Raw genomic sequence first — 27692 nt, 5'->3', positions numbered from 1 at the left:
CTTGTGGCCTGAGAGATGAAGTACACACTGCAACAATGGTATGTTATTAAATGAGGAACTAGAAACCTTTCTTTCAGATTCAGTTCCTTGAAGGCTGCCTTTAAATGAATCCGGTTATGTGCCTTATGAGCAGGATGATCCAGGACTCCATAAGAGCTGGTTGACTTGTTAGCATGTATTTCTTTTAACTTGTGTGTGATATGAACGTCTTGAGGTTTAATCTACTGTTCTTCAACCTTGTTAAGTACTCATTCTCTCCTACAATATACAGCATGCTCAAATGTCCTCAATCCACTCTCCAGCCTGCTTCACTCCCTGCTAGCTTCAGGTGCTGAATTAATAACGACATTCTGACCTCTTTTGTAGGACACAGCGAGCATTAAGAATGTTTTGAATTTTACTGGATCTTACCAAAAGAGGATAAAGGGATAATGTTGAAATGTATTTGATGTCACTGTACAGTGTGCAACATATCTGTGTATACAAATGACATAATTCACAAGATTGAGTAACACAAATCATAAACTTCAGTAAACAGAGTCAGACAGATTTGCTTTTTGGCTTTATTACATCAACTTCCACATAACTTAGTACAACTCTACATCAACTACAAGTGCTAGTTTAAAAAAGACATCATTACAACAACATAAAGACATAAACATCATTACCCCGATCACATGTCATGCATCTCTTTCACCGAAACTTTTCCATTTGTCATGTGCATATGATTTCACAATGACTATGATGTCAGTAAAATAGCATTGCTAATAACGTAAGCATGAGCAGCAGAGTTTGAGGGATCCAGAATTATTACACATACATTTTCACATACACTGGTGGACACAGTAACATGAAGTCCAAAGTGAAAGAAATGCCCTGAAACACATGTGACACTTGTTTTTAGAGATGTGTTCATCAATTTAAACTCCACAAAACGTTTTGAGTAAGTTGTTGTATTAGCTTACAGAGGGTGTTTTTTCTACAGTCAATCAAATAGAAATGTGTGGTACTTTTCTTTAATATTTACACTTGATGCAACTTAATACTTTTACTGGGAAATATTGTACATTTCAATCTATGTTATTAATCAGTCTCTTATAGTTACTAAATACTTCATAAATTAAAGATGTACACGGTCGCCCATGAAGTTGGAATAATTTTGTTTTCAGACACATTGCTCTTTTTATTTTCTATTGATACACATCAGTAATCATTTGACCAGGTGCAATGAGAGTGAGCAATACAATTTTGAGAATATAAACACTTTATCTATCAAGAATAAATCACATTGTCACAATCATTTCATGAGAAGAAGTAAAAAATATTTTATTCCAACTTTAAGGGGCGACCGTGTACTTACAAAACATACAATGAGCCTTTAAAATATGTTGCATGCATTACTTATTTGCTCCACCTCAACCAACTAAAACAATACCACTAACATTAGTGCATCAGTAATAATGATAATTCAATAATATAACATACAAAACTGTAACACTCACAGTATTATACTAACTATACTACGATTGGTATGTTTATTTTTTTAGTTAAACTACATTTTACTAATAATACTTGCTGATTTTTACTTAAAGCAATCCTATGAAACTTGTGTTAGTTATAGGATAACAACACTAAATGCTGAGCTGTAGCGTAACAGTAACACCTAAAAAGAAGAAGAATTAAGTCACCGAACTGACACTGTGATGTTAGTTGCACAACAATTTCTTGGCCACCATAAACTAGTCACACCACCAGACAGAGTGAGGTTGGAGCAGAAAAACCCCTGAATGTGTTGAATTGAGCAAGTGTGTGTTTTACTGTGTGCTTTTTTTTTTCTTCATGAATTTAACTTAAACTTGTCAGAGGAAGAATGTGCTGCTTCACACGGTCCCTTGCCACAAAGTAAATGAAAGGAATACAGTTAAAACATGATACAGCACAACCACACATGATTCATCCATCTATAGTGTTGCAGGAATAATATCAATGGGAGAAATAGGACGTTGATCAAGACCTACGTTATCTTTATGTATCTATGATGGGAATCCTGTTAACCCCTCGCAGACAGAATTTGTTACCATGCCTAGCTGTTTTAGCTGCGTTCATGAGATCACAACATCACAAGATGACGCAAGAATTCATTTTGTCAGTCTTCAAGTTACGTACTTTAAACCACCAGTGGTCACAAATCCAACTGTCTCCCAAGTTAAGATGTTTCAACCAATCCCCTTCCAAGTTTTGTTTTTCTTGCAAATTGTTTCCAAGGACAACTTCTCAGATGGTTCTGTGTTACAAACCATCTGATGCATCAGGTTAGTGTTGTTTTCCCCTGTTTCCAGATTTTATTGCCAAGCTGATGGACTGCTGGTGGTAGTTATTCATTCATGAGACATGAGAAGGATATTGATACTTTCATTTAATTCTCTGTAAGAAAGCAAATAAGGGCATTTCCCAAAATGCTGAAGTCAAGTCAGGTTAAATGTATTTGTGTTAATATCACAAATAATACACATCTTTTATTCTTAGATCCTCAATTAATGAATATGGGAAAAAACCCTCAAAAATCCCTTTAAGGGGGAAAGAATGGAAGAAATATGTCTTACATTACTGCAAACCAATACAAAAACAAACAACTGTTGTCTCAAATACTGTCAGAGAGCTTTTGCGTTGGATTGGACTTGAAAAGGTGTTCACGTTATTGCGTCCGCCTGCACGAAACTGAATGAGCTGCTCTCACCCTGTATAAACAGCATATCTAATAAGGTATATTAAACATCCTACAGTACCCGGCCTTGATATATATTCTCAAGTGTAAGTGACACACTGTGAAATTACATACTTGCGACCTTGATGTAGTCTTGACCAAGTGCTGCATTCTGGTTTGGTCCCAACACAGGGTGTAACCGAGCACTTCACAGTTTTTTGTGTGAATGCAGTTAAAAGATAAAGATCTCCGATGATTAAAGCCCATATGAGCATGCAGACAGTTATACTGGCACCTCTTAATTCACAGTCACACAGTTTGGGCCCCTCGAGTCTTCAGGCCTGCTTTGTGGAGGTGTCAATGTTCTTATCACTATATTTGTACGCACTCATGTTCAAAAGACTACTAATAGTTTTAAGGAAGCAGTCTCTTGGTTAGTGAATGGTCCTGTTACAGCTTTTGACTTAACACTTCAAAATGCAGGGATTTTGTAATTAAATGGTCCAGTTATTTACTGTGCCTAGACTTTTAGCCTGAGTCACTGAAGTCATACTGATTTCTCAACACTAGATACATTTCTTTTGTTACAATACATATATTTTTTGCTGACATTTTCTTTCTCCCAGACATGCGGCATCCCCCTCGATTAATTTTCAGAAGATACTCAGCACATGGTCACAAGATCGTGCCCACACAGCCTTGCAGAGGGGAATGACACGCATGACCACTGACTGTGGAAAACAGGATACAGGGTACGTCGCAACAGGAAGTGTTGCACTCCTCCTCTGCAGAACATCAGTTTGACCAGAATGACTGCAGGTTTTTGATGTCCACACTCTGTAACTCCTGTGGCAGTATTCAAATTTCGTAATCATCTTCGCTCACCATTTCTTCTGACATAGTTGAGTAATTCAAAAAAAACGTTTTTGCAAAAAAAGAAGAGAAAAGAAAGAAAAGAAAAGAATAATCCTACAGTCAATTGTGTTCACCATTAAACATTCAAGCATGTAAGACAGCATTTCTTGTACTTACTAAGTTTATATTTTGTAAGGTTTTAAGTAAAATGTAAAACATTAATTACATTTACTACCCCATAAACAACTGAAACAAACTCAACTGCATACACTTCAGATCAATTTGTGCTTTTTAACTCCACTTTTTAAAATAAAATCAGTGAGTTACATTAAAAAAATCCAAGCATTTATATTAAAACCTGAAAAAGACATAACATTTTATGAATGTATTTTAATTAAACTGCATGTTTCTCTCTAGCTATGCTGAAGTATAATGAAGAGCAAGACAAGCAATACAATCCAGCCTAATTCAATTTAGTTTTATCAAGAGAAATAAAAGTTCTTGAAGAGTCTAATTTGATATTATCTTCAAACTTATGTTATGTGCAAAGTAGCATATTAGTAATAAACTAAACTGATTTAATCTTGTGTGACTTCATGGTCAAAATTAAAACGGAAGCAAACAGACAAAAAACTCAGTTCTGTAGGTAATAAAATGTCAGTAATCATTAAGAAAATAGTGCTGGTTAAAAACTTTAAGAGATTTATCAGCTTATAAAAACAACACTGTGCACCTTCAATACACAAAGTATTACTAAAATGTCCTCTCATATCAACATGCTTGTATAAGGAAAGTCAGGAAACGCCCACAGTCTCACTCTAAGCACAAATCTGCTCCGGTCTTACCGTCGCTCCTCTGTACAGCAGCCAGTCATGAGGTGAAAAGGTGTCCACAAGTTGTTGAACTACTGAAAGCAAATTGCCAAAGGTGGTTGAAAAATACAGGCTTTCTATATATCTCTGAATTAGCAGGGGAACTAAAAACTTCCTTAATTCTACCAATTTAGGTTGGTACCATAAGGCTTCTTCTTCTCCTTCTTCTTCTTCTCCTTCTTCTTCTTCCTTATTAAAACAAGAAGGTGACAAACTCTTCCTACAAAACAAGTTCAGTGAATCAAATTTGAAACCTCTGATGATGACAACTTCAATTACTCCAATGACATCTAGACAACTTCATTTTAATGGTCATAAAGCTGACAGCCTCCATTAGACTTGAGCGCTGAACTTAATTATTGTCAAATTTACTAGATATTAATGATGAGCACTGACACTATGAAACAGATCCCTCTGCATCAACACTGCATGTCTATTATAAAGCATTTTTTTAAAAGCACCATTCTTGCTTTTCCTTTTGTTTTTACACTTCCAGTAATACTTACAATTCATATTTAAAGTAATATTTACAGTTCAAAAATCAGATAAAATGTCAGAATTGCACATTTTTAATGCATAGTACACAATGCATAGTACATAGTACTGAGAGCTAACTATATTTTTGCAACCACATTTTAAAAATCTGTATTACGTTTGCAGTTTAATCCATCTATGCAGTAGTGAGATGTTTAATAATCTTTTTTTGGCTTTATGTATGTCTTCCTAAAAATGGTTGTGTCAAATTCCTTGTATGCGTAAACATACTTGTCCTATGAAGCTGATTCTGATTTTGAAAAAGCAGAGTGGCAGAGTATAAAGAAACAGTTAAGCATTTAGTTAAGACACTGTTTTTGCATTTCAGTGAAACTATTTTCACTATTTTGTGATTTTTATGACTGTCAGTGCAGTGGCAGCACTCCTGTAGCATATAAAGCTCAAATAAATGACATGCATTCAAATCAGCTAATTCATTTTGTTTCCACTGAATGAATGAGATGATCTTCACTAATTAACAGAGCCACTGCTACCATTGTGATTTTGTAATAGGTGAAGAGCTTATGCAAAAAGAGAAAAAAATCTATCTTATCCAGGAGGTTATGAAATATGCTTTTTAAGTTGAATTTTAAGTTACCTTTACAGTACCTTAATAGATTAATATATAATCTCCTCACATATAATACATTACAAGAATATAAAAACTACCTTTTTATATGTACGTGCTAAATGTTATTTGTTAAAGTGGTCATTGAATTAGAAACTGAATTAGAGAACTGAAGTGAAAAAGGTGGACATACATTAAATTAAAAAGAGATTATGTGATTAACTGTATATATGCATATTGGCCTGTAAACAGAATGCAGGAATGGATGCAAATTTAACTTTAAAAAACCCAAACAACAACACAATGACATATATCAAATGATTTATTGTACCGTATATTGACGCTGCTGCAGTGTCCATTACAGTGTGAGCCACAAATTGCCTGCAGGCTGTAGAAATTGTCACTTTGACACGCAATGCAATTTTGCACTGCCTGCTCTGAGCCTTTAACTGGTGTAACATCATCACTGAGCCTGACAAGCAATCCAGCAAGCATCAACAAGATTGTATTAGCCTAAAAAATGGTGCCTGGTCTGTGAGTTGAATCCAAAATGTATTCTGTTTCACATACGATTCTCTTGAAATTTTCAAAAACAAGAGATCATTGCACTGAATATTTCAGTTCTGTGGGTGGACAGTCCACGCAGAAGATCTATGTTTCCTGGCTGATAGTCACCAGAGGTTTCAGTGGCCATCATCTGTTTCACAATGACATGGAACGGTCGCTTGACATACGTGCAAAGGGACATCCAGCCCTCTCACTTCTTATTCCTGATTCCTCATTTCATGGACTCCACAAGATCAACCATCAGACTTGGCTGTGAGTATTATTAGACAAGGGTGAATCACAAGGCACATGGACTCGCACACACAGACACACAGACGAACACACACACACACACACACACACGCACACACACACACACACACACACACACACACACACACACACACACACACACACACACACACACACACACACACATTTACACAATGGAAAGATTATTTTTTCTTAACTATCTTAAAAGTACAACTATTGTATGCAGTAGAAGACCTAATCTGGTGTCTCAGTTTGTTCAATGACATTTTATTTGAACCTTTTTAAAAATATGAATCCTGAACTACACACATACAAACACGCACATTACCCAGAAACAACCATAAAAGGCCTTGGGCCCCTATCCCACCAAACAAGAAGTTCCTCTTTCTTTTTGTATTGCTCAAGTTAGAGTCAGAAAGATGACTCAGTGCGGATATTAATCATGTTTTTTTGCTATCTTCACATCTCACTCTGCTAAGTCCGCCTATTAAAGCCAGTCTATTTTTAAAAATCGGAGAACTTTAGGACCAATGTAAAAAAACAACATCCCCAAAGTACATGCTGTTAGTTTAACTGTGACAGAGTGTGTCTTACAGTTTTAAACTGTTAATCATACTTTTGTACTTTTTAGACATTTTCATATTCATCATTATTACGGTATTATATTTTCATTCAAAATTCTGCAGCTCAGCTATTAGCCAGAATCAAGAGAACTACACTGGCTTCCTGTGACATTCAGAATTCACTTTAAGGTCCTTCTCCTTACATACAAAGCCCTTATCAAGAGATGGGCCAGGACCAAGTTACAGTACATTGCTAACTATATTTGCCTTAAAGAAAACTGTGATTATCTGTTGCTGGTTTATTGGAGGTTTCTTTCAGCAACAGCCAAAAGAAAACTGGGGATGTATAGCCTTTGTTAATTATTCCGTGAAACTTTTAAAGCTAAAAACGTTCAGTCTGCTTCAGTCTGATTTTATATTCTGTTTTATCTATTTTACTTTACTTTTTACTATTTACTACGATACTACTGTTTTACTGTTTTACTATTGAAAATATACTCTCTTTTATGTGTATGTGGGTTTTTATGCTTGTTTTTTATTATATTATGTTATTATCATTATTATCAAATGAGTTTTTATGAGTTTATGAGCTAGTAGGTTTGAGCAAAAAGATTGTTTTTAAGACACAGCACCACTGCATTCCCGGGTTGTGCCTAACACAGATAGGAGGTTAAACCTGTGGGAAGACTTTCTGAGGTAAGCTGAAAGAGGCTTATTTTGGTTAATCAAGACCGGTGGTGAGGCTGTGTCCATTGGGAAAAGAGAGAGATTTACAGATTGTGTACACAGCGAAATGCTTTCTGAGTTTTCACTTATTTAGTCTCAAGTTACCACCACTGAAGTATGCATTCTATATATTGAGTTTTTACTTCAAATGGATATTATTTTCCGTCTTGTTACATTATTATTTTTTACGTGCTTTTATGTTCTTTTTATGTCCTTTTCATTTGAAGCACTTGATACATATGATTTTTTTGTTGTAAAACACAACGAATTGCGTTTTTGTATGAAAGATGCCATACAAATTAAGTAATAATAATAATTATTATTGTTGTTGTTGTTGTTGTTATTACTATTATTATTATTATGATGGTATTTAAATCTGAAAATGTAAACCATTTTAATTATTCTGTAACCTTTTAAACACTGTTAAGACATACAGAGCTTTTAGTTATTTATTTTTAAAGGGGACAAACAGGTGGATAAGTCTGCCAACTTCAGCTCAGGACAAACTGATGTTATTGCAAAACTTTCTTTATCAGTTACAGCTTCAGCAAAAACATATGAAGTTAACAATAAGAGGATATGTCTAATCCAATTGCTGGGATGATATAATGATTTTCTTCTGGGCTGGTGACAGGGCAAATGTCATAATTAATGTAGTAAACTCCTGTCACATACACCACCTGGTGGTCAGGGCGTCTGTTATAAAAAAAAACCTTTTTGCACAGTTGGACATTGGGAGTGCTACTAGATGTGAAGTGAAAGGATTGTTGACCATCCAGGAACCCGGCCATGACAGCAGCCCTTACAAAGCTTCTTGTTCCTGCAGTCAGCTCCTGTGGTGGAATCCGTTTTTTGTTTGCTACCTTCCTAACAACTCCAGATATTGCCTGGAAATAGTTGGGTTTCTCCATTTCAACTTATCTGAGATGTCTTTTTATACCAGAGACACAATTGCAGAGAGAATGGTGTCTCACCCTGATATTTTCTTGCTCCCATGACCCATTACTGTCCTGTGTCAAAAACAACTGGGATTATGTTATCAAGTAAGGCAGGACTCATCACTCTTTTTAATGTAAACTTTATTGTTTTGCTGTACTTTTTTTTCCTTTAGCTTTTTTTCCCTCTAGCTTTTCTCTCTGCTCTGTTTCCCATCCAACATGAACCAATCAAATCATATCAGCTTACCACTGCATTTAGCCTTGTGTGTTATGCACCGTTACCCAACCAACAAGCTTTGTTTAACAGCAGCTGTTTACAGTACAAGTCAATAGTTTGGACACACTTTCTTATTCATGTGAATGGGAAAGTGTGTCTAAACTATTGACTGGTACTGTATGTCATCCCTCATTTGTCCCTCTCAACCTTCATTCTGAATGAAGTTTGTGTAACTTAACACATGTAAATATCCAAAGATTTTGTTCCTTTTTTCCATCACAATTTTTTCCAACTTCCATTAAAAGTCTTTATCTATTTTACTCTCAGCACAGCCTGTGGTTTTAAAATTTTGAGTGATTCTGTTCCAAGACAGATAGGATAGCAGTGTACTCCAACTGGGCCATTGAGAACTAATCAATGACAGGCCTTTCTATTTATTAAAGATAACGCATGTCCTATGAATCTGTAGGTTATATCCATTAGTACCAACAAATTAACTGTTTGCCAACAAAGTCACCTTATCAGCTTAAAAGTTGATGTTATGCCAACTTTTTGACCAAAAAATTAATTATTGAAGATTTGTGATATAAGGCTTAGCTCTCTGGTTTTGGTCATTCATTGTGACTACTTTTAAAGATCTGTTGAATAGACTGGCTTTGTGATCCAATGTAGTGAAATTCAAACTGCTGAAAAGGAAACCTGGTAAATCTGATAAATATAGAAATGTACGGAAAAAAGTAGGCCTGCCTATATTATTGTTCCTGTACCTGTTATAAATGACAGAAAATAGGGGGAAATGTAGAGAAAAGTGCATCTATGTTACAATATGACAGTATAATGACATATTCATCACTATCTTTAAAATGACCAAAACAAGCATAGAAATATGGAATATGACTTGCAAAGCAAGTTTTTGTCTTAGATCTGCCTAGAGTTTCATGGTAACTATAGAATAGCTTCACAATTTTTCAAGTCTGTCTCAAAACAACAGTCAGGTACCCAAATGAACAATGTCAGACATTTTTGCTCAGTATTATCATCCCTCCTGTTCATACTGGCTATCAAAAGATCCCCTTTACATGCTCTTTCAATGTAAATGATGGATGCGGAAATCCACACAGTTGTGCATAAATACATTTAAAATTTTATCTGAAGCTTATATGATGCTTCAGCAGTTTTTATTAGTCATATAAAATGGATAGATTTCCTATTTGCAGTCTTTCAGCATCAAATTCCTTCTTTGCGTCTCCTCGGACAGTGTTTCCCTGTTGAGGTGGAATAACGTAGTGTTCAACTTCTACATATTAGCTTCAGATAAACTTAAAATTAAAATACTTGTTTTTGCACAGACGGAGGCTTATTGAATTTGTCCCCAACACTTACATTGTAAGTGTATTATGAAGGGATAAAGTAGCCCAGTAATTGATAAAATAGATAATACATGTTAGAAATAAAACTGTGAAGTAACAATTTTTAAAGCCTTTCTAGATAGATAGGTTTAGAGAAATGATTTAAACGATGTCACTAATTCTACAAGCCTCAAAATGTCAGGCAGCTCAGGGGCTTTGACTGCAAAAGTCCAGCCACCTTCAGTCTTGAGTTGTGAGTTAAGAGCAGGCAGATCAGAGGCTGCACTCTAGGGAAGTAATATAGCTGGGCATGCTTTTCAAATGTGAGGTCATTGTCCAGGCTTTTGGCTGCAGGTTTGACATTTGTAGACAGAAAGCCAGGATGTTTATTTAACATTTGCGTGGATGATAGAGGACCTAAAATGATTATGTCTTATTCAGTTGGACATCCAGCACTTTATTTTCTGACAGACAAGATAACAAATTATTGAAACGTCACTGGTCCTTAAGGGGACATACATTAGCATATCATCTGCATAAAAATGTAGTGAATATGGTTAAATACGTACCAGAAGCAGGAGGGGGACAAGGAAAGAGCCTTGGAGAACATCACCTGCCAGAGGGGCCACAGAGGGAGAGGCACCACCGATCATTACCGACAAAGTTCTGTTTGCTAAGTAGGATTTGAACCAGTCTAGGCCAGTATCCCTAATGCCAACTCACTTTTCAAGGTTGACAAGTATGAACAGGAGGAATGATTATGACAAGAACAACCATTCAAGTCTTTATTTGGGTACCTGACTATTGTTTTTGGACAGATTTAAAAAGAATTTTTTACCGTATCCTTTCAGTCAAGGATTTTCAAAGTCTGAGACTGTGGGCCTCCTCTCAGACAAAGCTTGGAAAAGGATGCCCCCTAACCTCCCACCCCTTGTTCATAGTTTCACTCAATTTTCACTCAATTGCTTGATGCCTATGGGATTATAATTAAGTTATTTGATCCCACAGATACTCAACAATGGAGCCGAAATAGCTTGATATTACTACTATTTGACCTACTTGACTATACCAAATACATAAAAAAGGTCTGTCTGGCAGTATTTATTTGTTTCTGACCATGTGAATGTGAAAAATCTGAAAACTTCCCTAAAACTAATGCATCTGAACTATCTCTTTCACCAAAACACACACATTTAGACTATTTAATGTGATTTCCTTTTGATAACTAATACAATAATGTAATGTTGTTTCACTCCTATTCACTGAGCCCCACCTGAAACTGTTTGGAGGGAGGCCCCCCTCATGCTATCTCCTTATTATCCAAAATACCTGTAGCCTATTACCACCTCTTTTGGTAGAGAAATATAGTGAAACTTTTCTTTGAGTTTGTGTGTTAAATGTATCAAAAAGTGCACTTCTTTATTTAAATATTTTCCAGCTAATGTTTTGTGCGTAGGTATGACACTATTTTATTGATATAAAACTTTTCTTTTCTTTTTTCCCCCCACATAATGGAGGTCGTGTATTGATGTGGAAAATATTTCTCACTCCTCAGGGCAAAAAAAAAAAAGGAAAAAAACCTCTGAAGTAACTGAACTCTTTGTTGGGGCGGGATCCATGTCCCGACTCTCCTCAGCTGTTTACAGTTTTTCCTCCTGCAGGATCCTGATACGTGGCTGGTTTTTGGGAAAGCCGTGTCTGACACACAGTAACTTGTGTGCAGCAGCTATAGCGGGTCTCTGCCTTCAGCTGCTGGAGCCTGCAGACCCTCAGCCTGCCTTCATCTACCCGGCCTGGATGGCAGGGACACACTGGTGCAAACACTGCAGAAACCACCAGGTATTTTAACACAAAACGTCAGGTTCGCGGTGTAGTTTCGAGTTAGCATTTTGTCGCACAGTTAGCACCAACTTACTGTGACTGCCGCTAGTGTTGGGGCGGTGTAGTTTGGCTTTAAGAGTTAGTGGTTTGTTGGAGCTAATCTCTTTAGCAAGCTGTGAGCGTCTACTCTTTCTGTCTGGCTAACATTAGCGTGCTAACTTTTCTGTACAGACATTGGAGATATTCAGTGTGTCTGTATTAATAATAATAAGCTTTCCAGTGTAACATTAATCTGCCGCGTTGTTTCTCAGCTTTAGCATCGCTGAGCTTTGATTTTATGTTTATTTGACATCGCAGCGCAACTGTTGTGAGTTAGCTGGGACTTGATCAGCTCTGCCCTGCTAACTCCCAGACAGTAAAATGATGAACTGCAGCTCTAATAACTTGTTAAATTATGTTGCAACCCTTCTGGAGAAGACGAGTTAACAGCTGCAGTCCTGTTAATGCTACTCTCACTCTTGACTGACCCTGGTGAGGACGGCCAAGTATCCACAGACTAGAGACTGCCAGATAGAAACAAACACTGCAGTCTGGTGTTTTCTGGAGTTTTCTTTTCCTGGCACAACTCAACTTCAGCAGCTGGGCTAGTCAAAGTACAATACACATCTGGTTAGGCTTCATCAACATTGGTTATTTAAAGGTAACTGAAGGATGACTTCTCTGTCTAGAAAGTGGCCTGCTCTGTGATTTATATGATATACAATTCACTGACTAATAAATCAGCCAGGTTCAAATATAAGTCAATATAAGTATCACTTCACAAATATATCAATATTATCATGTATGATTGCTCATAAGTAACAAGGAATTGTAGTACAGTAAGAACCAGTTCTTAATTGATTCGCCTGGTTAAATAAAGGTTTAATAATAATAAAAAAAGTAATGTCAAAATTATGCATGAGGTAATTTAGAAACACTGTCTCCATCATGACAAAATGGGCTAAAAACTAAAAGTTGTTTTCATTAATTTCCTGGATTTATTGATTCGTCTATGAAATGTTAAAAATCTGGGGAAAGCGCACACACAATTTTTAAAGGTGATTTATTTAATTTTGACTAACTTGTCCAAAACTCCAAAAATATAGGGCGATTTATTCGATTATCCAAATAGTTGCCAAATAATGGTTATACTTTTATTGGCTGAAATCAGCCTCTCACAGGTATGTCTGTATCATATCAGTAATGGAGTATGTTGTCTGATTATATGTTTTTGTTTTTTTAAGGTTAAGACTTTTTAAAGGAGTTCAATAGACTGAAAGAAACTTAAAAGATGTCATCTTGAGCTTTAGGAAAGTGTGACATGCATTTTTTTCACAGTTTTGTGACATTTAACAAACCAATTAATGGATCAGATTAATTGATGATGAGAATAATCTTTAGTAGCTGTCCTAATTGAATGTATATTTAAATTTTTCAAACATACAAAGGTGCTGCAGAGGCATGCTTGTCTGACATTGTGCTCCTCTTACAGCGTTACTGGTTACAAGTGCGTTTTGGACCGTGGGACGGATGAAAGGTGGAAGCTGTAAGAAGCCCAGCTGGGCTGCTAACTTTGTCACAGTAACCCTGCTGATGCTGACCACCAGGGTGGCATCAAGCAGCCAGAAGATGACACAAACAGCTATGGGTCATGCTACAGCCACAGCTGCAGGACCAGGCCCCGTCCTGACTGATGACCTCCCAGGCCTCCAGGCAGTAGCAGACTTCTTAGCCAGCGAACAGGCTCATGTTTGGCTCTTATCTCTGGTGGGCTCAGTTGTTGTAGGCCTCAGTGGGATTTTCCCCCTGCTTGTCATTCCCATTGAAGCAGGAGCAGCCCTCAAAACTGAAGGTAAGAAATGGTAACAAATTACTATTGTATGTATTGTGAATCACAATAAAAGTCTATCACAATGTTTTATTCAGAACATAAATATACTGCAAGACAACCATCAATAATGTGCCATGATATCTGAGCAACTTTTCAAAAAGGAGGAATCAGTCATATTCTGTGTCCACATACAGAGCTTTCATAGCTGATATGAAACCAAAGTGTACACCCATAGTAACACTAAGACTGTTTTTAATGTCAACATTAAAAATAGGTGAAAAGATGACGACTTTGAGGTAAAAGAAGGAAATCTCTCTGCTTCATTAGCCCAACAGAGTTTATCATGTTCTTGGTTCATGCTAACTATGCGTTGCAGGGACTGTAGTCAGGGTCTTCAGACATCCACAACTCTCAGACAATCTTGATGTTGTGTGCACAGCCTTGAGGATCCCATTAAAAGAGCATTTTAACTTCTTGGAAAACTGCTGCTTCCTTTAGTGGTGACCTCATGTTTGCCACATGCACTCCATTTCATGTATGCCTACATCAAATACAGAGAGAAACACATATAGTGCAGTGCAGTGCAGTACACATGTGTTGTTGTGCTCTTTGATGGGCTTGATAGATCAAGTATCGATATTTCCACTTGTGGGAAGAATGAGTTCAACGGGACACAAAGCAGCGACGTAACAGAGGTTTGGTGTTGGAGGAGTACATTCAAATATCAACAAAACTCCCGTCTAATCTAATAGCCTAACAATGAAATCTACCTTAATGAAGGTTATTATATCCTACAGTTAAAAAAAGAACTTATCAGATTGTGGGGTTCAGTTGGTCCAACAATATATGTAACTTTCTGAGACAAACATTCACAGTTGCTTCTTATCATGATTGGCCAGGCATGCAGAAGTGAGAAAGTAGGCAAGGTGTGAACTTCTTTTTCTCTGGCTCTGTTTTTTTTAATTCTTGTTTTTGTCATATTTTGGGTTTACAACCTATTGAAACACAATGAACTCCCAGAAGAGCGTGTCTCACTCCTCTTTATGGCGGCAGGCCTGAATGTGGCTGTGTAGAACAAATATAAATACTTCTTCTGGATAACACATTGTACAAATGTATTCTCTTTTAGTGTAACGTGGCCATAGACAGATGTTTAGCTACAACATCCACCATCTTGGTTTGACATGTTAGCATGTCAATATTTGCTCATTAAAATTAAACACAAATTACAATATATTATTACATTACATTATGTTATTATTATTATTATTATTATTACATTGTAATATTAGTATTCCAAATTTCATGTCTAGCCAAACAGTGATGGTTGGATCAAAGTGGTGGACTGACAGAGAGACATTGCCATCGATAGCCACATTAGTGTGACTACAAGAGACACTGTAGCAGACAATAATGTTCAGTAATTATTATTACAGAGTATTTGTACCGGGGATATCTTGTTTTAATGGATCTATGTAAAAGCAGTTGTAATTGTAAGTGTGGGTGATCAATATCTTACATTAACATTTAAAATAAATCTGGTGATGTCACTGATCAAACTACTGTGCTTCAGTAACCAAGCCTGGTTTGGGTCAGCCTGGGGCGTCTTCAGTGGCCCCACCCACAGGAACGTGGCATTTCTGATGTATTTTTAAGCCGTGGGTTTTCAAGTGTAGTCCTGACAGGAGGTTAGTCATTACCAAGGGAACTCCTACAGAAAAAAACTTTTAATGCAGCACATCAGTAATCATCTGAGTCAGAGACACATTTGTGTGTCTCTCTCTGTATTTGTGTGTGTCCTGTTTTATTGGTTAAGAAATGATAAATTAATCAGGTGAAGAGGTGTCATTTTAAAAAGTGAAAGGTTCTCTAGTGCTGTAAATTAGGGCTGAAAATTAGGCTGAAAAATAATGGAAACCGACATTTAGAAACTCTGATCGACTTAATCTTGCTCATGTCAATTATTCGTGGTGTTCACTGTTGCCATGACAGTAAAGGTTGCATATCGTTAAGGAATTTGAAAACTTGTCTCCAGTGATCATTTTAACCCAAACCATGATCTTTACATAGTTCTAATCAAGTAAACTAGACATTAACCACAGCGTCACACCTTAAAACATCTTTATTTTCACTCCCTAAAGATACTATGAGGGCAGTGTAAAATACAAAACAAAAGAAACTGTGAAAATACATAATTGTTCATCAAGGGTGGAGATAATCGTTCATTAATCGTAATCAAGGTTAAAAGTTCAATTAATCGTCAAATAATCGCCCCGCCCTACTGTAAATGCTTGTTTGAGGTTGTGATCTCAAGTCAAAATGAAAGAAGGTCACATGAAATTATTGTACAGTTCCCCATTAATAATACCATACAGTAATTGCTACTTTTCTTCACTCTTTCTTTGTGTTTCCTCAGCTGGATGCCAGAAACTAAAGCAGCTTTTGAGCTTTGCCATCGGTGGTCTCCTTGGCGACGTATTCCTTCACCTCCTTCCTGAGGCGTGGGCGCTCTCTGGCTCTTTAGGTGGTTTTCCTTTCCACTAATGTCATCATCACCTTTTTGAATTTGAAGCATTTTCTCTGTATTTGATCCATGTTTCACTCTTAAACGTGTATGACAGGAAGATAGTTCTACTACAAAGTGTCAAACTCATAACACTTCGGGGCAGAAGTTGCTCACATATATTGTTTTTAAATAGATATTTTCATTAATTAATTGATTGAAATGTCAATAATTTTCGCAAAAGAATGAAATTCATTGTGTGGCTGTTGCTTGGTGGTTGTTATAAACAGTATTTCTTTTGTTTACTTCTCACATACTTCTGACTGGTGTAATGCTGTAGCTTGACTGTCACTTTCTGTATTTGCTCATCCAGTCTTCTCTTTGCTCCCGCTCTAGCTGGTAAACACAACCACTACATGACCCAGGGCTTGTGGGTAATCATGGGGCTGCTGGCCTTCCTACTCCTGGAGAAGCTGTTTCCAGACCAAGACAGCCAAGAGGATCTGCCTTCAGATTCAGACATGAATTCTAACTCCGCTGTAAGTATTTCAGGCATTGTATAAACTGTATGTTTTTGGAGGGATATGCTCACCGAAGTCTGAAGTGCTCACAAACATGTCAACACAAGCCTTCACATAGTTCTGTCTTCATGGCTTGTGCTTGGTCTACATATTTCTGCCAGTGGTATCAGTGTTGTCGTGACTTTAGCATCACATGACTGTACAACGAGCCTATCTGAGATCTCCACGCACAAAGAAGACTTTAAAGGAGTAGTTTGTCATTAATTTAAATGCATGTTTTAGCTTTCTTGTTGAGAATTATATGAGAAGATACATACCACTCTCATGTCTTATTTACTCCAGGAAGTTATTGCATCCTGCCAAGAAATAGTCTGACAAAAACCTCTGCAAAAGCACAAAATGTTGGCTTGACTCTCAAGTTTTTACGGACTAAATAAACAAGTTATAACATATTAATTAGTGAGCTGTGGAGGTTATTGACCTTTGGACACAGCCAGGGTAGCGGTTTCCCACTGTTCCAAGTTTATGCTAAGCTACGCTAACAGGCTGCTGACTCTCTACATATTTATCATATAGGCATGAGAATGGTATCAACCTTATCATCCAACGGCAACAAAGCAAAAAAGTGTAAAAACTATTCATTTATTTATTGATTTATCATCTCAGTATAAATGACTGTGAAATGGATATTTACGAATGAGAAAACTAAACCTTATGAGATATTGTGTCTCTATTGTACTGGGTTGAAACAGCTGTTCATATTTATTATTAAATTAGTCTGTTAACTAGTATGGAAATGTGACGCATACCTCAAACAGCGTTAAAGCTTGTCGTTTAGAAATAATATTATAAATAATAGAACATGAACTATGTCTCTGCAAGATGGATGAACACAGCCTTTTAACACATTGCTCCTTTGTAGGCATGAATGACTGGTTCGAGTATGTTTGGAAAGAGTGTTTCATCCTCCCTCCCGTCTTTCTTTATATTGCCAGTGAGGGAGGAGATTGGAATCCACAGCTCAGCTCCTCCACTGGTGTCTATTTATAGTGGCGGGCTGAAGCAGCTGCTTTAGCCATTTCAGTGTCCACTGGTGTACACTCAGGGCCTGATTTACTAAGATCCCAAATAGTGGGTACTAAATTGCGTGCACAGTGCAATAGATTGCGTGTTTTGTTTGTGTGCGTTTTGTGGGTGATCTTCTAAGAATAACTGTGTAAATGACAACAGGTGCAACAGGGTGGAGACAGCAGTATTTAAATGAGGGTTTTGCGTCTTTATGGAGGGTTTGGACGAGCAGAAAGCTGCAAGCGCAAAATGTGATCAGGTTCTAGTGGAAGAGGTTAACAAATATACTGAGTTATAACAAAAACAAATATTACCAGAAAAACCGACATATGGGAGATTATTTGTGACAAAGTCAATGCTGTTAGTAAAACCAAAAATATTCCACTCTAAAATTATAACACAGGTGGAAAAACTCCGTCCTGTACGTATTCTGTCATTGTGCGTCCTTCTCCTCCTCTCCACAGTGACAGAAGTCATCTGTGTGCAGTGCGCAGCCGGTTAGTACCTGCCCTTCAAAGGTTTTATTTATAGACACAGTTAGCGTCAGAAAGAATACCTTCAGGTTTGGTAAATTACAATGCGTGTGCTAAATAACATATTTGCATTTTCTCCTCCCTGTATTTTGCACACTGGGGTTGAAACGCCCCATATTACATATTCATTATGGCAAACGTACTAAATGGACAGCACGTATTATCTTACACAGTTGCAAGACGCAAACCTCAGTGTGCTGTGTTAGTAGATCACCTTGCACATTTTTTACGAGTGATGTCAAGTTTGCACTCGTTTTTACACACACAGATCTTTAGTAAATCAGGCCCTCAGCGTATAGACCAAGGCAACAATAGACAGGAATAGAGTCTGACTGAGTGTGCATGTGAGAGAGAGGAGAATTGTCTTTTTAAAATACTGTGTTTAGACTCATTTTATAACAATATTCAAATACTGTTACCAGCTGAATGTCTTTGTGTTTTGCAATGACAACTTTGCTCCAATGTGTTTTACAGCAGGAGCAGATTAATAGCCTTGAAAATTCATCACACTTTATTACTTCCTCATACTTAAATCATAGACGTGGAGCAAGCATTTCCGCACCGCATCCAGGGGACAGCAGGCTGTTTCCGTCTAGCTCAATTTGACTATCAGGCTAAATGGCAACGTAAGTGGTTTCTGAATGAAGGAACAGGGAAGTTGACTGTTCTCGGAAAAAGAAGGCTAGCCTGAAATGAATAGATCTCTTCTTGTATATTTAACATATTTAAAATATGAAGACGTGGAGCACTACACTGGAATTTACGGGTTGTATGGTATGTCTGGAAAAAAGGCAGAAGTACACATGACTGCTTATCACTGCATATGGAAGAAGGTAGAGAGATAATACGCTTTTACAGTATCCCAACTTTTGTTCTGCTGCCATTGGATAAACACGAGCCTTTAGCAGGCTGCCATTAACTAACTGTTTTTAGTTATACTGATGTTGATGATGACAAAGTAGTTACTGATATTGTCCAAGGCCAGAGAGGGTAATATTAATGTCTCCTTGAAAAACAAGTTAATGATATATTAGAGATGCACTGATTGATTGGCCACCAATTGAAAAACAACCGGTTTTTGGTCTGACTTACTCAAACATGCAAATAATATGAACTGCAGCAGAGACTTGCTGTCAACTAGTAACATTACAGTGCAGTTTTTAACTTTTTTAAGATTCATTTACCTGTTTTATTTACTGGCAACATGTCACACACCGTTATCATGACCCTCAACAGACAGGGCTCAGACGGTCTAAACAGAGGTTCAATCAATCAATCTTTTTTTGTATAGCACCAAATCACAACAGAGTTATCTCAAGGCACTTTCCACATAGAGCAGGTTCTAAACCGAACTCTTCAGGTTTTAACTTTAAAGAGACCCAACATTCCCACATGAGCAACAGTGGCAAGAAAAAACTCCCTTTTACCACAAGATTGCACTTGGATCATCTCAAAACAGCCTTTATATAACATGGAGCATGTGGCTCTGCTGTCAGTGCTGCTGCTGTTTTTGTTTTATATTATATTGTTATTCTCTAACACACTGACATGAAACCTGCTGTGTGTTCCTATCTGCAGGGAGAAATATCAAATGGTAAATTTGAATCAACACAGCTGATAAATAATTAATCTAGATATGATGACTATCTGCTACAAATCACTATTAAAATGACATGAGAGTTGATATCTGCTATATAAGTAAAGTCAATCAATCAATCAATCTTTATTTATATAGCACTATATCACAATCGATTACACTAAAAAAAGTGAGAAAATATTACACCAAGGTTTATGTGAATCACTGACAAATATTTTATTATTACTTTGAGTTGACTTCAGTGAACCTTCATTTTCATTGTGTAGTTAGAAAACCTAATTCTGTGTTCATGTTTTATTTTTTATATGAACACTTTACTGTGAACACATACTTGACTTTTCTATTTAAAAAAGTATGTGTATGCTGTCAATTATAGTTATTAGAATGAAAGAAAGAAAGGAAATTGGGATTGTCAGGTAAGACTTAATACAAAAAATGAAGAAAATTGTAATCTCTAATATTACTGAGGGCAGATACTTCTGAGTAACAAGGAGACAACATGTTCATTGTGATGTTTTTTTTCTTCCTTTCGTCTCTACAGAAACAGTCTAATTCAGTTTTCAGTGGAAAGGCAGCTGTGTCACTCAGAAATGGGCACCATGCTGATTCATGGAAATCCTCCAAGCAAGAGAGTCTGCCACAAAGATCAGAGAAAATCAAGGTATACTGACAACCAAAACATTCATTCAACAACATCCAGTTAACAAAGAAGACAGCAAGTTAAAAAACAGACACTGCTGGGGGTAGACTCTTGATATGGGCTGATTATGTAAGACAGGGATGTTTTTACTTTCGGATTTTCCAAACTGAGTCATTAGTTAGTTATAAATAGAAAAAATAGCATGATCAGCCATTCCTCATGTCAGTGAGACCTTTTAAACATAGAATAAATAATCAAAACATAGCCAAGCAGGAATCAAAAACATGAAGGAAGTGTTTAATTAAAAAAAAAATCCTGCACTATGTTGTCTGACCATATTTGAAGTGGTTTTAGCTGCTCTGAAATTTTCCGTCACAGAGACAAAAGACACAGTATCGTTGAAATATGTGGATAGCAGCACAGACTTTGACGATCTCTCCTTGAAAGTCTTGGATATTTTCTTTCTGTGCTGATGTTGATGTAAAGCACTTTGTAACCTGTATTAAAAAGGTGCTAAATAAATCAAGTTTTTTTACATACTGGAAGGTAGTCATACAGTGACATAAAAGGATGTGTAAAGGTTAATATCTGACTGATGTTTTAAGGAAGGGTTAGCATAAATTGACAAAACCATTAATTTCAGTGTCAGAAGGTTGTTGTTGCAGGAGGAGGTTCAGCCATCTGACAAGCACTTCTGTTTGAGCACACTAATACTTACAGTCCATTTAAGTAGAACATTAGTTTTTTCTTTGTAACAATACATACAATGAAAAATAAATTATCAAAAATGTCAATCAGGAAAGTACGGTAATAAATCACATCATGTCTTAAGGATCACAACAAAGTTAATGACTTTAAAGTATGAACAATGGTTGATCAAAAATTAAAAAAAAAAAAATAGAAAAAGATTACAGAGATAAATAACATCTAATTAACAGAATACTCAAGATGAAGTTGTCCTTCATGTAAGTAAGATTTTAACATCCAAATACATCCATGCATCAATGTTCTGTAGCTGCTGATCCCCTTCAGTGTTGCTTTCACAGGATTGTGTCTTCAAAGGGAAAACTAATAACTGATAGATAAATAAACTCCAGTTGACCTTTTGTTTTCTTAATTCTGACTAACCAAAGGTAATATGAGTAACAATGACATTATGTTTCATGTGTCACAGACAAGTGGGTACTTAAACCTGCTGGCCAACTGTATTGACAACTTCACCCACGGACTGGCAGTAGCGGGGAGTTTCCTGGTTAGCAAGAAGGTAAGGAGCTATAAGAAACTTAAGACCTCAAATAATTTCCCTTACAGTGCCCATATGTGTCATTACTGCATACATTACGTGAAGCTAAAATCATAGCGTAATACATTTCACAGTGAAAGAACTATCTAATCTAATAATGAAACTAACAAACTCGAAGAAAGAAAAAAAACGTGTTCAGGCTTTAGTTTTTAACAGTGTGCAAATTTCATGCTGAAAACGTGTACATTTCTAACCACACTGGTTCCACAAATGACTCATGTATCGAAATATGAATACATTTACACGTAGCCCTATTCATTCATATGTATATGTTAATTCCATGTTATTGTCATCATTGATGGTACCCCTCAATGATTACTCACTCTGACCAGCAACAAAGAAAACAGAGCATTTATAATCCTGGAGAAATGTAGTTGTATCTCAAAATATCTACATATATATATTAACTTTTTCCCCAAAGGAAATTATTAACAAGAAGGGAAGGATATATCAGACTGAATACAAGTATGACTGAATGTATCAGTGTGAGTATTAGGCAACACCTGAAATACTTCTGTGTCAGATTTTGTGGCTCGCACTTGAAAGTTGAAAATTAAACCACAAAATGACTAAAGAGGACTCCTTTAATTCTAAATGAAGGACTAAAAGGACTTAAATGTATCTGGGCAATTTGAACAAATAACACCGTTGTTGTGAGTACAGCGTTTGGCAGCATATACACACCCACTGGCAGAGCAGTAGACCTGGTGTGTTAGTGTTCCCACTGTCTTAAAGGCAGACCACTCAGTGAGCTTTTATACAGGACACAACAAACTTTTTCTGTTTTACTTTCTTGTCATGTTGTATTATTTTAGGGGCTTGTTAAAAAAAGTTGCACTTTTAAACTGCAGTAAGAGGGATTTATATCGCTTCAGTAGATTACTGTATATTGTAGCTGTGGGAAGGAGAGAGTCCAGCTGGAGAGACATAAGGCTAACAGCATGAACTATGGATCAATGTGCCAGAGAGGAAGTTAACTAGATGTCTCAAACGTACACATACAAGACATATGACCAGTGTTTTCTGTTTACTCCAATGCGTATGAATCACTATGTGAATTTGCAACAACCAAATGCTGTATGAAGATTCTGTATTATTACGCATATATTCATTACATATGAATACACATCACAGTTTTTAATACTAAATGGATCAGTAATATACGTTATTCTTTCATCCATTTGCAAAGAAAACTAAAATATCATTACATTTTAAGGGAGTTTGTCATTGCTAGTTTCAAATGAGCTTAATGTATTTTAGAAACAAAAGAAAAATCAGTCATTTGAATTCACCTTATGATATGGATTTTTTTCCCACCCCAATTGACTTATTTGATGATTCAAATATTTTGATCACATGAGCTGTTTCCTTTTGCTTCTGGATCAAATTTGATTATGTATTCATCTCCTACTACATTAGATATTTGTATTTGATTCCCTCATTTTAAATTTACTACAAATATTAATTGGCTAAAAAGCATATGAATTTCAAACTGTAAAAAAAATAAATAGTTAAAACTATTGTTAATTGCTGTTCTTCTGTTTAATTCTTACCATGCCCTTCATGAGTGACAATGTCAACTTTTAAGAAGTCTTTAATCTGTTTTCATCCAATCTTTCTCCTTTGCACTCACACTGAAAGCCGAGCATATTGAGCTCAGCACTATCTGTAGGGCTCCCAAGCCCCTTATAAAGACGAGTGCTCTCCTTTTACCAAGTAAGACAAATGTATTTTAATGAGACTGTGTTTGCAGGTTGGGTTCCTTACCACCTTTGCTATCCTGCTCCATGAAATCCCCCATGAGGTGAGATTAGCTATTCTTTATAGATTGTACAGATTAATGTCTAAATTCATGTTTTACTGTAAGATTTGTATGTTTGTCTTCACTTAAAGTTGGAGGGAATCATCAGATTGCTGCAGTTCATATTTAGACCTTTCTATAATGTGAGAGCCGTCTTCCCCTGCAGGTGGGAGACTTTGCTATTCTCCTGCGGGCCGGGTTCGACCGTTGGAGTGCTGCTCGTATGCAGCTGTCCACTGCGCTGGTCGGGGTCTTAGGGGCCTGCTTTGCTCTGTGTGCTCAGTCACCTAAAGGCACAGGTAAGTTTGGACCAGTTCTCTGAAGGATCTATGAACAAATAAGTGATACTTTTTAAAGCTCATAGAGTCATAAGTCTTTTCTTCTGTTTGTAGAAGATGCAACTGCATGGGTTCTGCCTTTCACCTCTGGAGGCTTTCTCTACATAGCCTTGGTGAATGTTGTGCCTGACCTGCTGGAGGAGACCAGTTTAAGGTATATTTATTTAAAGAATCAAACATATCTTTTGTCTGAAATATGTGATGAGTTCAGTGGTGTGAAAAAGGAGCAGATCACACTTTTTGAACTTCTTTGAATCATTTTGAATATGATTTTTTTTTTTTTTTTTTACAGGCACTCCTTACTGCAGATCCTGCTCATCTTCTGTGGTGTGGCTGTCATGGCGCTCTTGACTGTTATTATTGACTGAACAAAGAGGAAACCCCCTCTCGCCTTACCAAACTTACAAAAAACACTAGAACCCAGCACAGGAGAGTAATCCCGTTTTCCACCAGCCCCCTTATATGTGGTACCTCTCATTGATAATGATGAAAGGATGCCACCTCCTTAAATCATCATCATTATGTTATGCTAAAACAAATATCTGACAAAAGAATGGCACTTTATGGATGGATGACTGAAAGGAAGACCTTCTCGATCTGCTGAAAGGACATTTGTGTGGACACTTGTGCCAGACCTACAGTAAATATCAAAAGAATTAAGAGGGTTTGTATGTATCTGTTGCCAAAATTGTCTTATATTGTTCAGACAATCACATTGTTTTGCACATACATGTACATAGACCTGATGCACCTGCTCAACAGAACAGGTATGATTGGACCTTTACATGACCACCTCCTTAAAAATGTATTCAGCCCTGAATTGTATGTATTGTTACTCTTGTGCATCTTCTGTTTTCTATTGTAGCTGCTGCATATTTATTGAAAATGAGACAAGCAACATAACATTTTGTCAGACGTGCTTCACCAACACACCATCAGTTTGTCTCGTTAAGAATTAAGTGCCAAGAATTCAGGTTAGTCTGTTTCGCTTTGTGTCTGCTCTACACCAAAGTACTCTTCTTCTGTTTGTGCCTCCCACCTACAGCACAGTTGCAGTAATAATTGCACCTTTCGAGCATGAGTTGGTGATCATTACAAAAAGCTGTTTTTGAGTTGGAAAAAATATGACAATGTTAAGATATTTGAAGAAAGAGGGTTACTGTTTGTTAGTATTTGATTTTGACTTATACTTGCGCTCAACAATTTTTGTGAGACTTGGAATGGATTTTGTATAGTGCCAATTGATTCATTTTCACAATTAATGAGTTATTTTGGTTTTTCAGTATGTGAGAAAATAATAGAAAAAATCAGTTTTTACAAGCTTAAGACGCAATCTACAGTGTCTCATTTTGTCCCAACTAACAGTCCACAACCCAAAGATATACAGTTTACTGTCATTGACAAGACATTTTTGCATAAAAAAAAAATAATAAAAAAATATGGATTGATTATCTAAACAACTGGTGATTAATTTTCTGTTCATTATAACCGCTGTAATAACTCACAGGATTATTCATATCATTATGTTGTTTCCTCCACTGAAGAAATAAACAGTACATTTCTGATGTGTTGTTCATTTTCAATTTTCTAACGCTCTGAAAAAATGACACTTATGACCCTTAAAACCACACATACTAGCAGAACAGTGTCAGAGCCTGTACAATGATCTCAGTGGGATAAGGATATTCTGATATTGATTGGTGGACCTCTAAAGTGCTGATGCAGCCCCGTGTGTTGAATTGACAAAAAACTGCGAGTATATTTTTGCTGCAAATATCCTATGACTAAAATGTCATATGGGAGTGGAGGGAGGGAGGATGGGGAGTGGAGTGGAGGGATGGGGGGTATTGATCGTGTGCTCACACTTGTCCAATTTCAACACAGTCTGTTTGGCAAGCTTCTGTTGCCATAACGACTCCACCACGGGTTGCCTTCCTTAGTCATCAGCCGGTGAGCAGCCTATTGTCTGTGGGAGCCTTCCTCAGTCACAGCACAGATGAACAACAAACAACCTCAATGTACACTGTAGTGCAAGAACATGAGGCACAAATTATATCATAATCAACTATTGATTATCAACTTATAGTTGGGTTGAAATATTTGATTATCATTACTTCAAATAAGAACCTTTACTGAGGATGATAATGCTCCCAACAGTGTTATAGTAAATATTATTGTACATCTTTGGTAAATAGACAATTGGAAGTTTGAAAAGTGGCGATTTTAAGTGTCACCACTGGATTACTGCTCACAAAATCCTGAAACATTATGTATTATATTTTGCAGTGGCTTGGTCTCATTTAAACACACCGATCTATTCAACAAAATGAGTTAAAGGCTCACATTCATGTAAGAATTCATCATCATTTAAAGCAACTGGCCTTTTCCATAGAAAACCTTTTAATATCTGACAGTAGAAAAGCACAGATGTAAATAATGATGAATTATGGCTGAAATCCTTTATGCTGCTTCAGTCTCAGGGACTTGCCACTGTGCTGCATGTTGTGTGTTAACTTTCATACAGTCATGACCTACTGAGACACTTGAATAGAGCAGAGCTAAATGTTATTAGTAGCTTTTGATGATGTCTGCTGTGAAAGAAAGTCCTGTTCAAATTTTCTTTCTTGGCATGATCATGATTAAGTAGAGTGTTGCCAAAGCAGGTTGTATGAAAGTTACAGTATAAAAGTAAGCATTCAGAATACAAGAAAAAAATGCATGTCTGGTGTCAGGCAATACAAATACATGACTATAGTCCCGAGGTTATCAAAGTGGGAGAGGGGCTCCAAACAATTTCAGAGGAGGCAGGTGAATGGAAGTGAAAAAATATGACATTAGTTATTACATTAGTTATGAAAAGGAGATCATGTAGAATAGTCTTAGTTCAGAGATACAGTAGTTTTGGGGAACTTAACTGTATTAGTCAAAAACCAATACAAACTTTAGGAAAGACTTTATGTATTTGATGTAGTCTAAAGTAGGTCAAACAGCAATATCAGGTATTTTGGCTCCATTGTTGTGGAGTGTCTGTGGGCTCAAATAACATAATAATGATCCCATAGGCATCCAGGAAGTGAGTGAACCATGTAAACTAAGAGAGGGTGAGGGGCTGCTTTTTTCCAAGCTTGGTCTTGGGGGAGGTCCACAGTTTCAGATTTTGAAAACCACTGCTATAGCTAACTACTTTATGTGTTTATTATATAGAATACCACATAATCAAATCATCCCATTGGAATACCGTATACTATTGTTTACAACTTTATATTGAAAGAAAAGCAAGTAATTAATTGCAAACATAATACTAAAATATGGGGGAAAATGTTAAATCATCAATTTAACCTTTACTCATGCAGGGTGATCCAACATTACTGAGGCATGGGACAGTAAAAGCAAAAAATGAATAAGTATTGTAAATGAAAACATATAAAACTACAAATAAAAGATGTTTACTAAGCTCTGTTCTGAATTTTTACATAATGTCTAGATCATATAGGATAATGACTTAATTTAATGGTTGTAGTGGAAACCATAGAGTTAATATACTAATAGTAA

The 27692-nt window shown here is 36.6% G+C and overlaps 1 protein-coding gene across 2 annotated transcripts; it reads left to right on the top strand.

Moving 5' to 3' along the window:
• The first annotated feature begins 11802 nt into the window (after positions 1–11802).
• Positions 11803–25705, top strand: slc39a13 (solute carrier family 39 member 13). 2 transcript variants are annotated; one of them, XM_053321753.1, is made up of 10 exons: positions 11804–11984; positions 13498–13857; positions 16253–16360; positions 16736–16878; positions 20600–20719; positions 21873–21962; positions 23755–23805; positions 23969–24101; positions 24195–24294; positions 24433–25705. In XM_053321753.1, exons 2-10 carry the CDS (start codon positions 13536–13538, stop codon positions 24506–24508), a joined length of 1143 nt encoding a protein of 380 aa, XP_053177728.1. In that variant the 5' UTR covers positions 11804–11984; positions 13498–13535; the 3' UTR covers positions 24509–25705. The 2 variants fall into 2 exon arrangements, with proteins under 2 accessions (XP_053177738.1, XP_053177728.1); XM_053321763.1 differs by lacking the exon at positions 24433–25705 and having other exon boundaries at positions 11803–11984; positions 23895–24101.
• The last annotated feature ends 1987 nt before the right edge of the window (positions 25706–27692 follow it).

The sequence above is a fragment of the Scomber japonicus genome, chromosome 1 (assembly GCF_027409825.1).
Source record: "Scomber japonicus isolate fScoJap1 chromosome 1, fScoJap1.pri, whole genome shotgun sequence".
In the NCBI taxonomy this organism is placed as follows: Eukaryota; Metazoa; Chordata; class Actinopteri; order Scombriformes; family Scombridae; genus Scomber; species Scomber japonicus.
Note: the sequence above shows the minus strand (reverse complement) of the source record. Positions and strands in the feature narration are given on the sequence as shown.

Coding starts and splice junctions, on each gene's coding strand:
- slc39a13 (XM_053321753.1), top strand. CDS start 13,536: ATGAAAGGTGGAAGCTGTAAGAAGCCCAGCTGGGCTGCTAACTTTGTC. Junction 23,806..23,968: donor TCCATGAAATCCCCCATGAG/GTGAGATTAGCT, acceptor CTTCCCCTGCAG/GTGGGAGACTTTGCTATTCT. Junction 24,102..24,194: donor TCAGTCACCTAAAGGCACAG/GTAAGTTTGGAC, acceptor TTCTGTTTGTAG/AAGATGCAACTGCATGGGTT.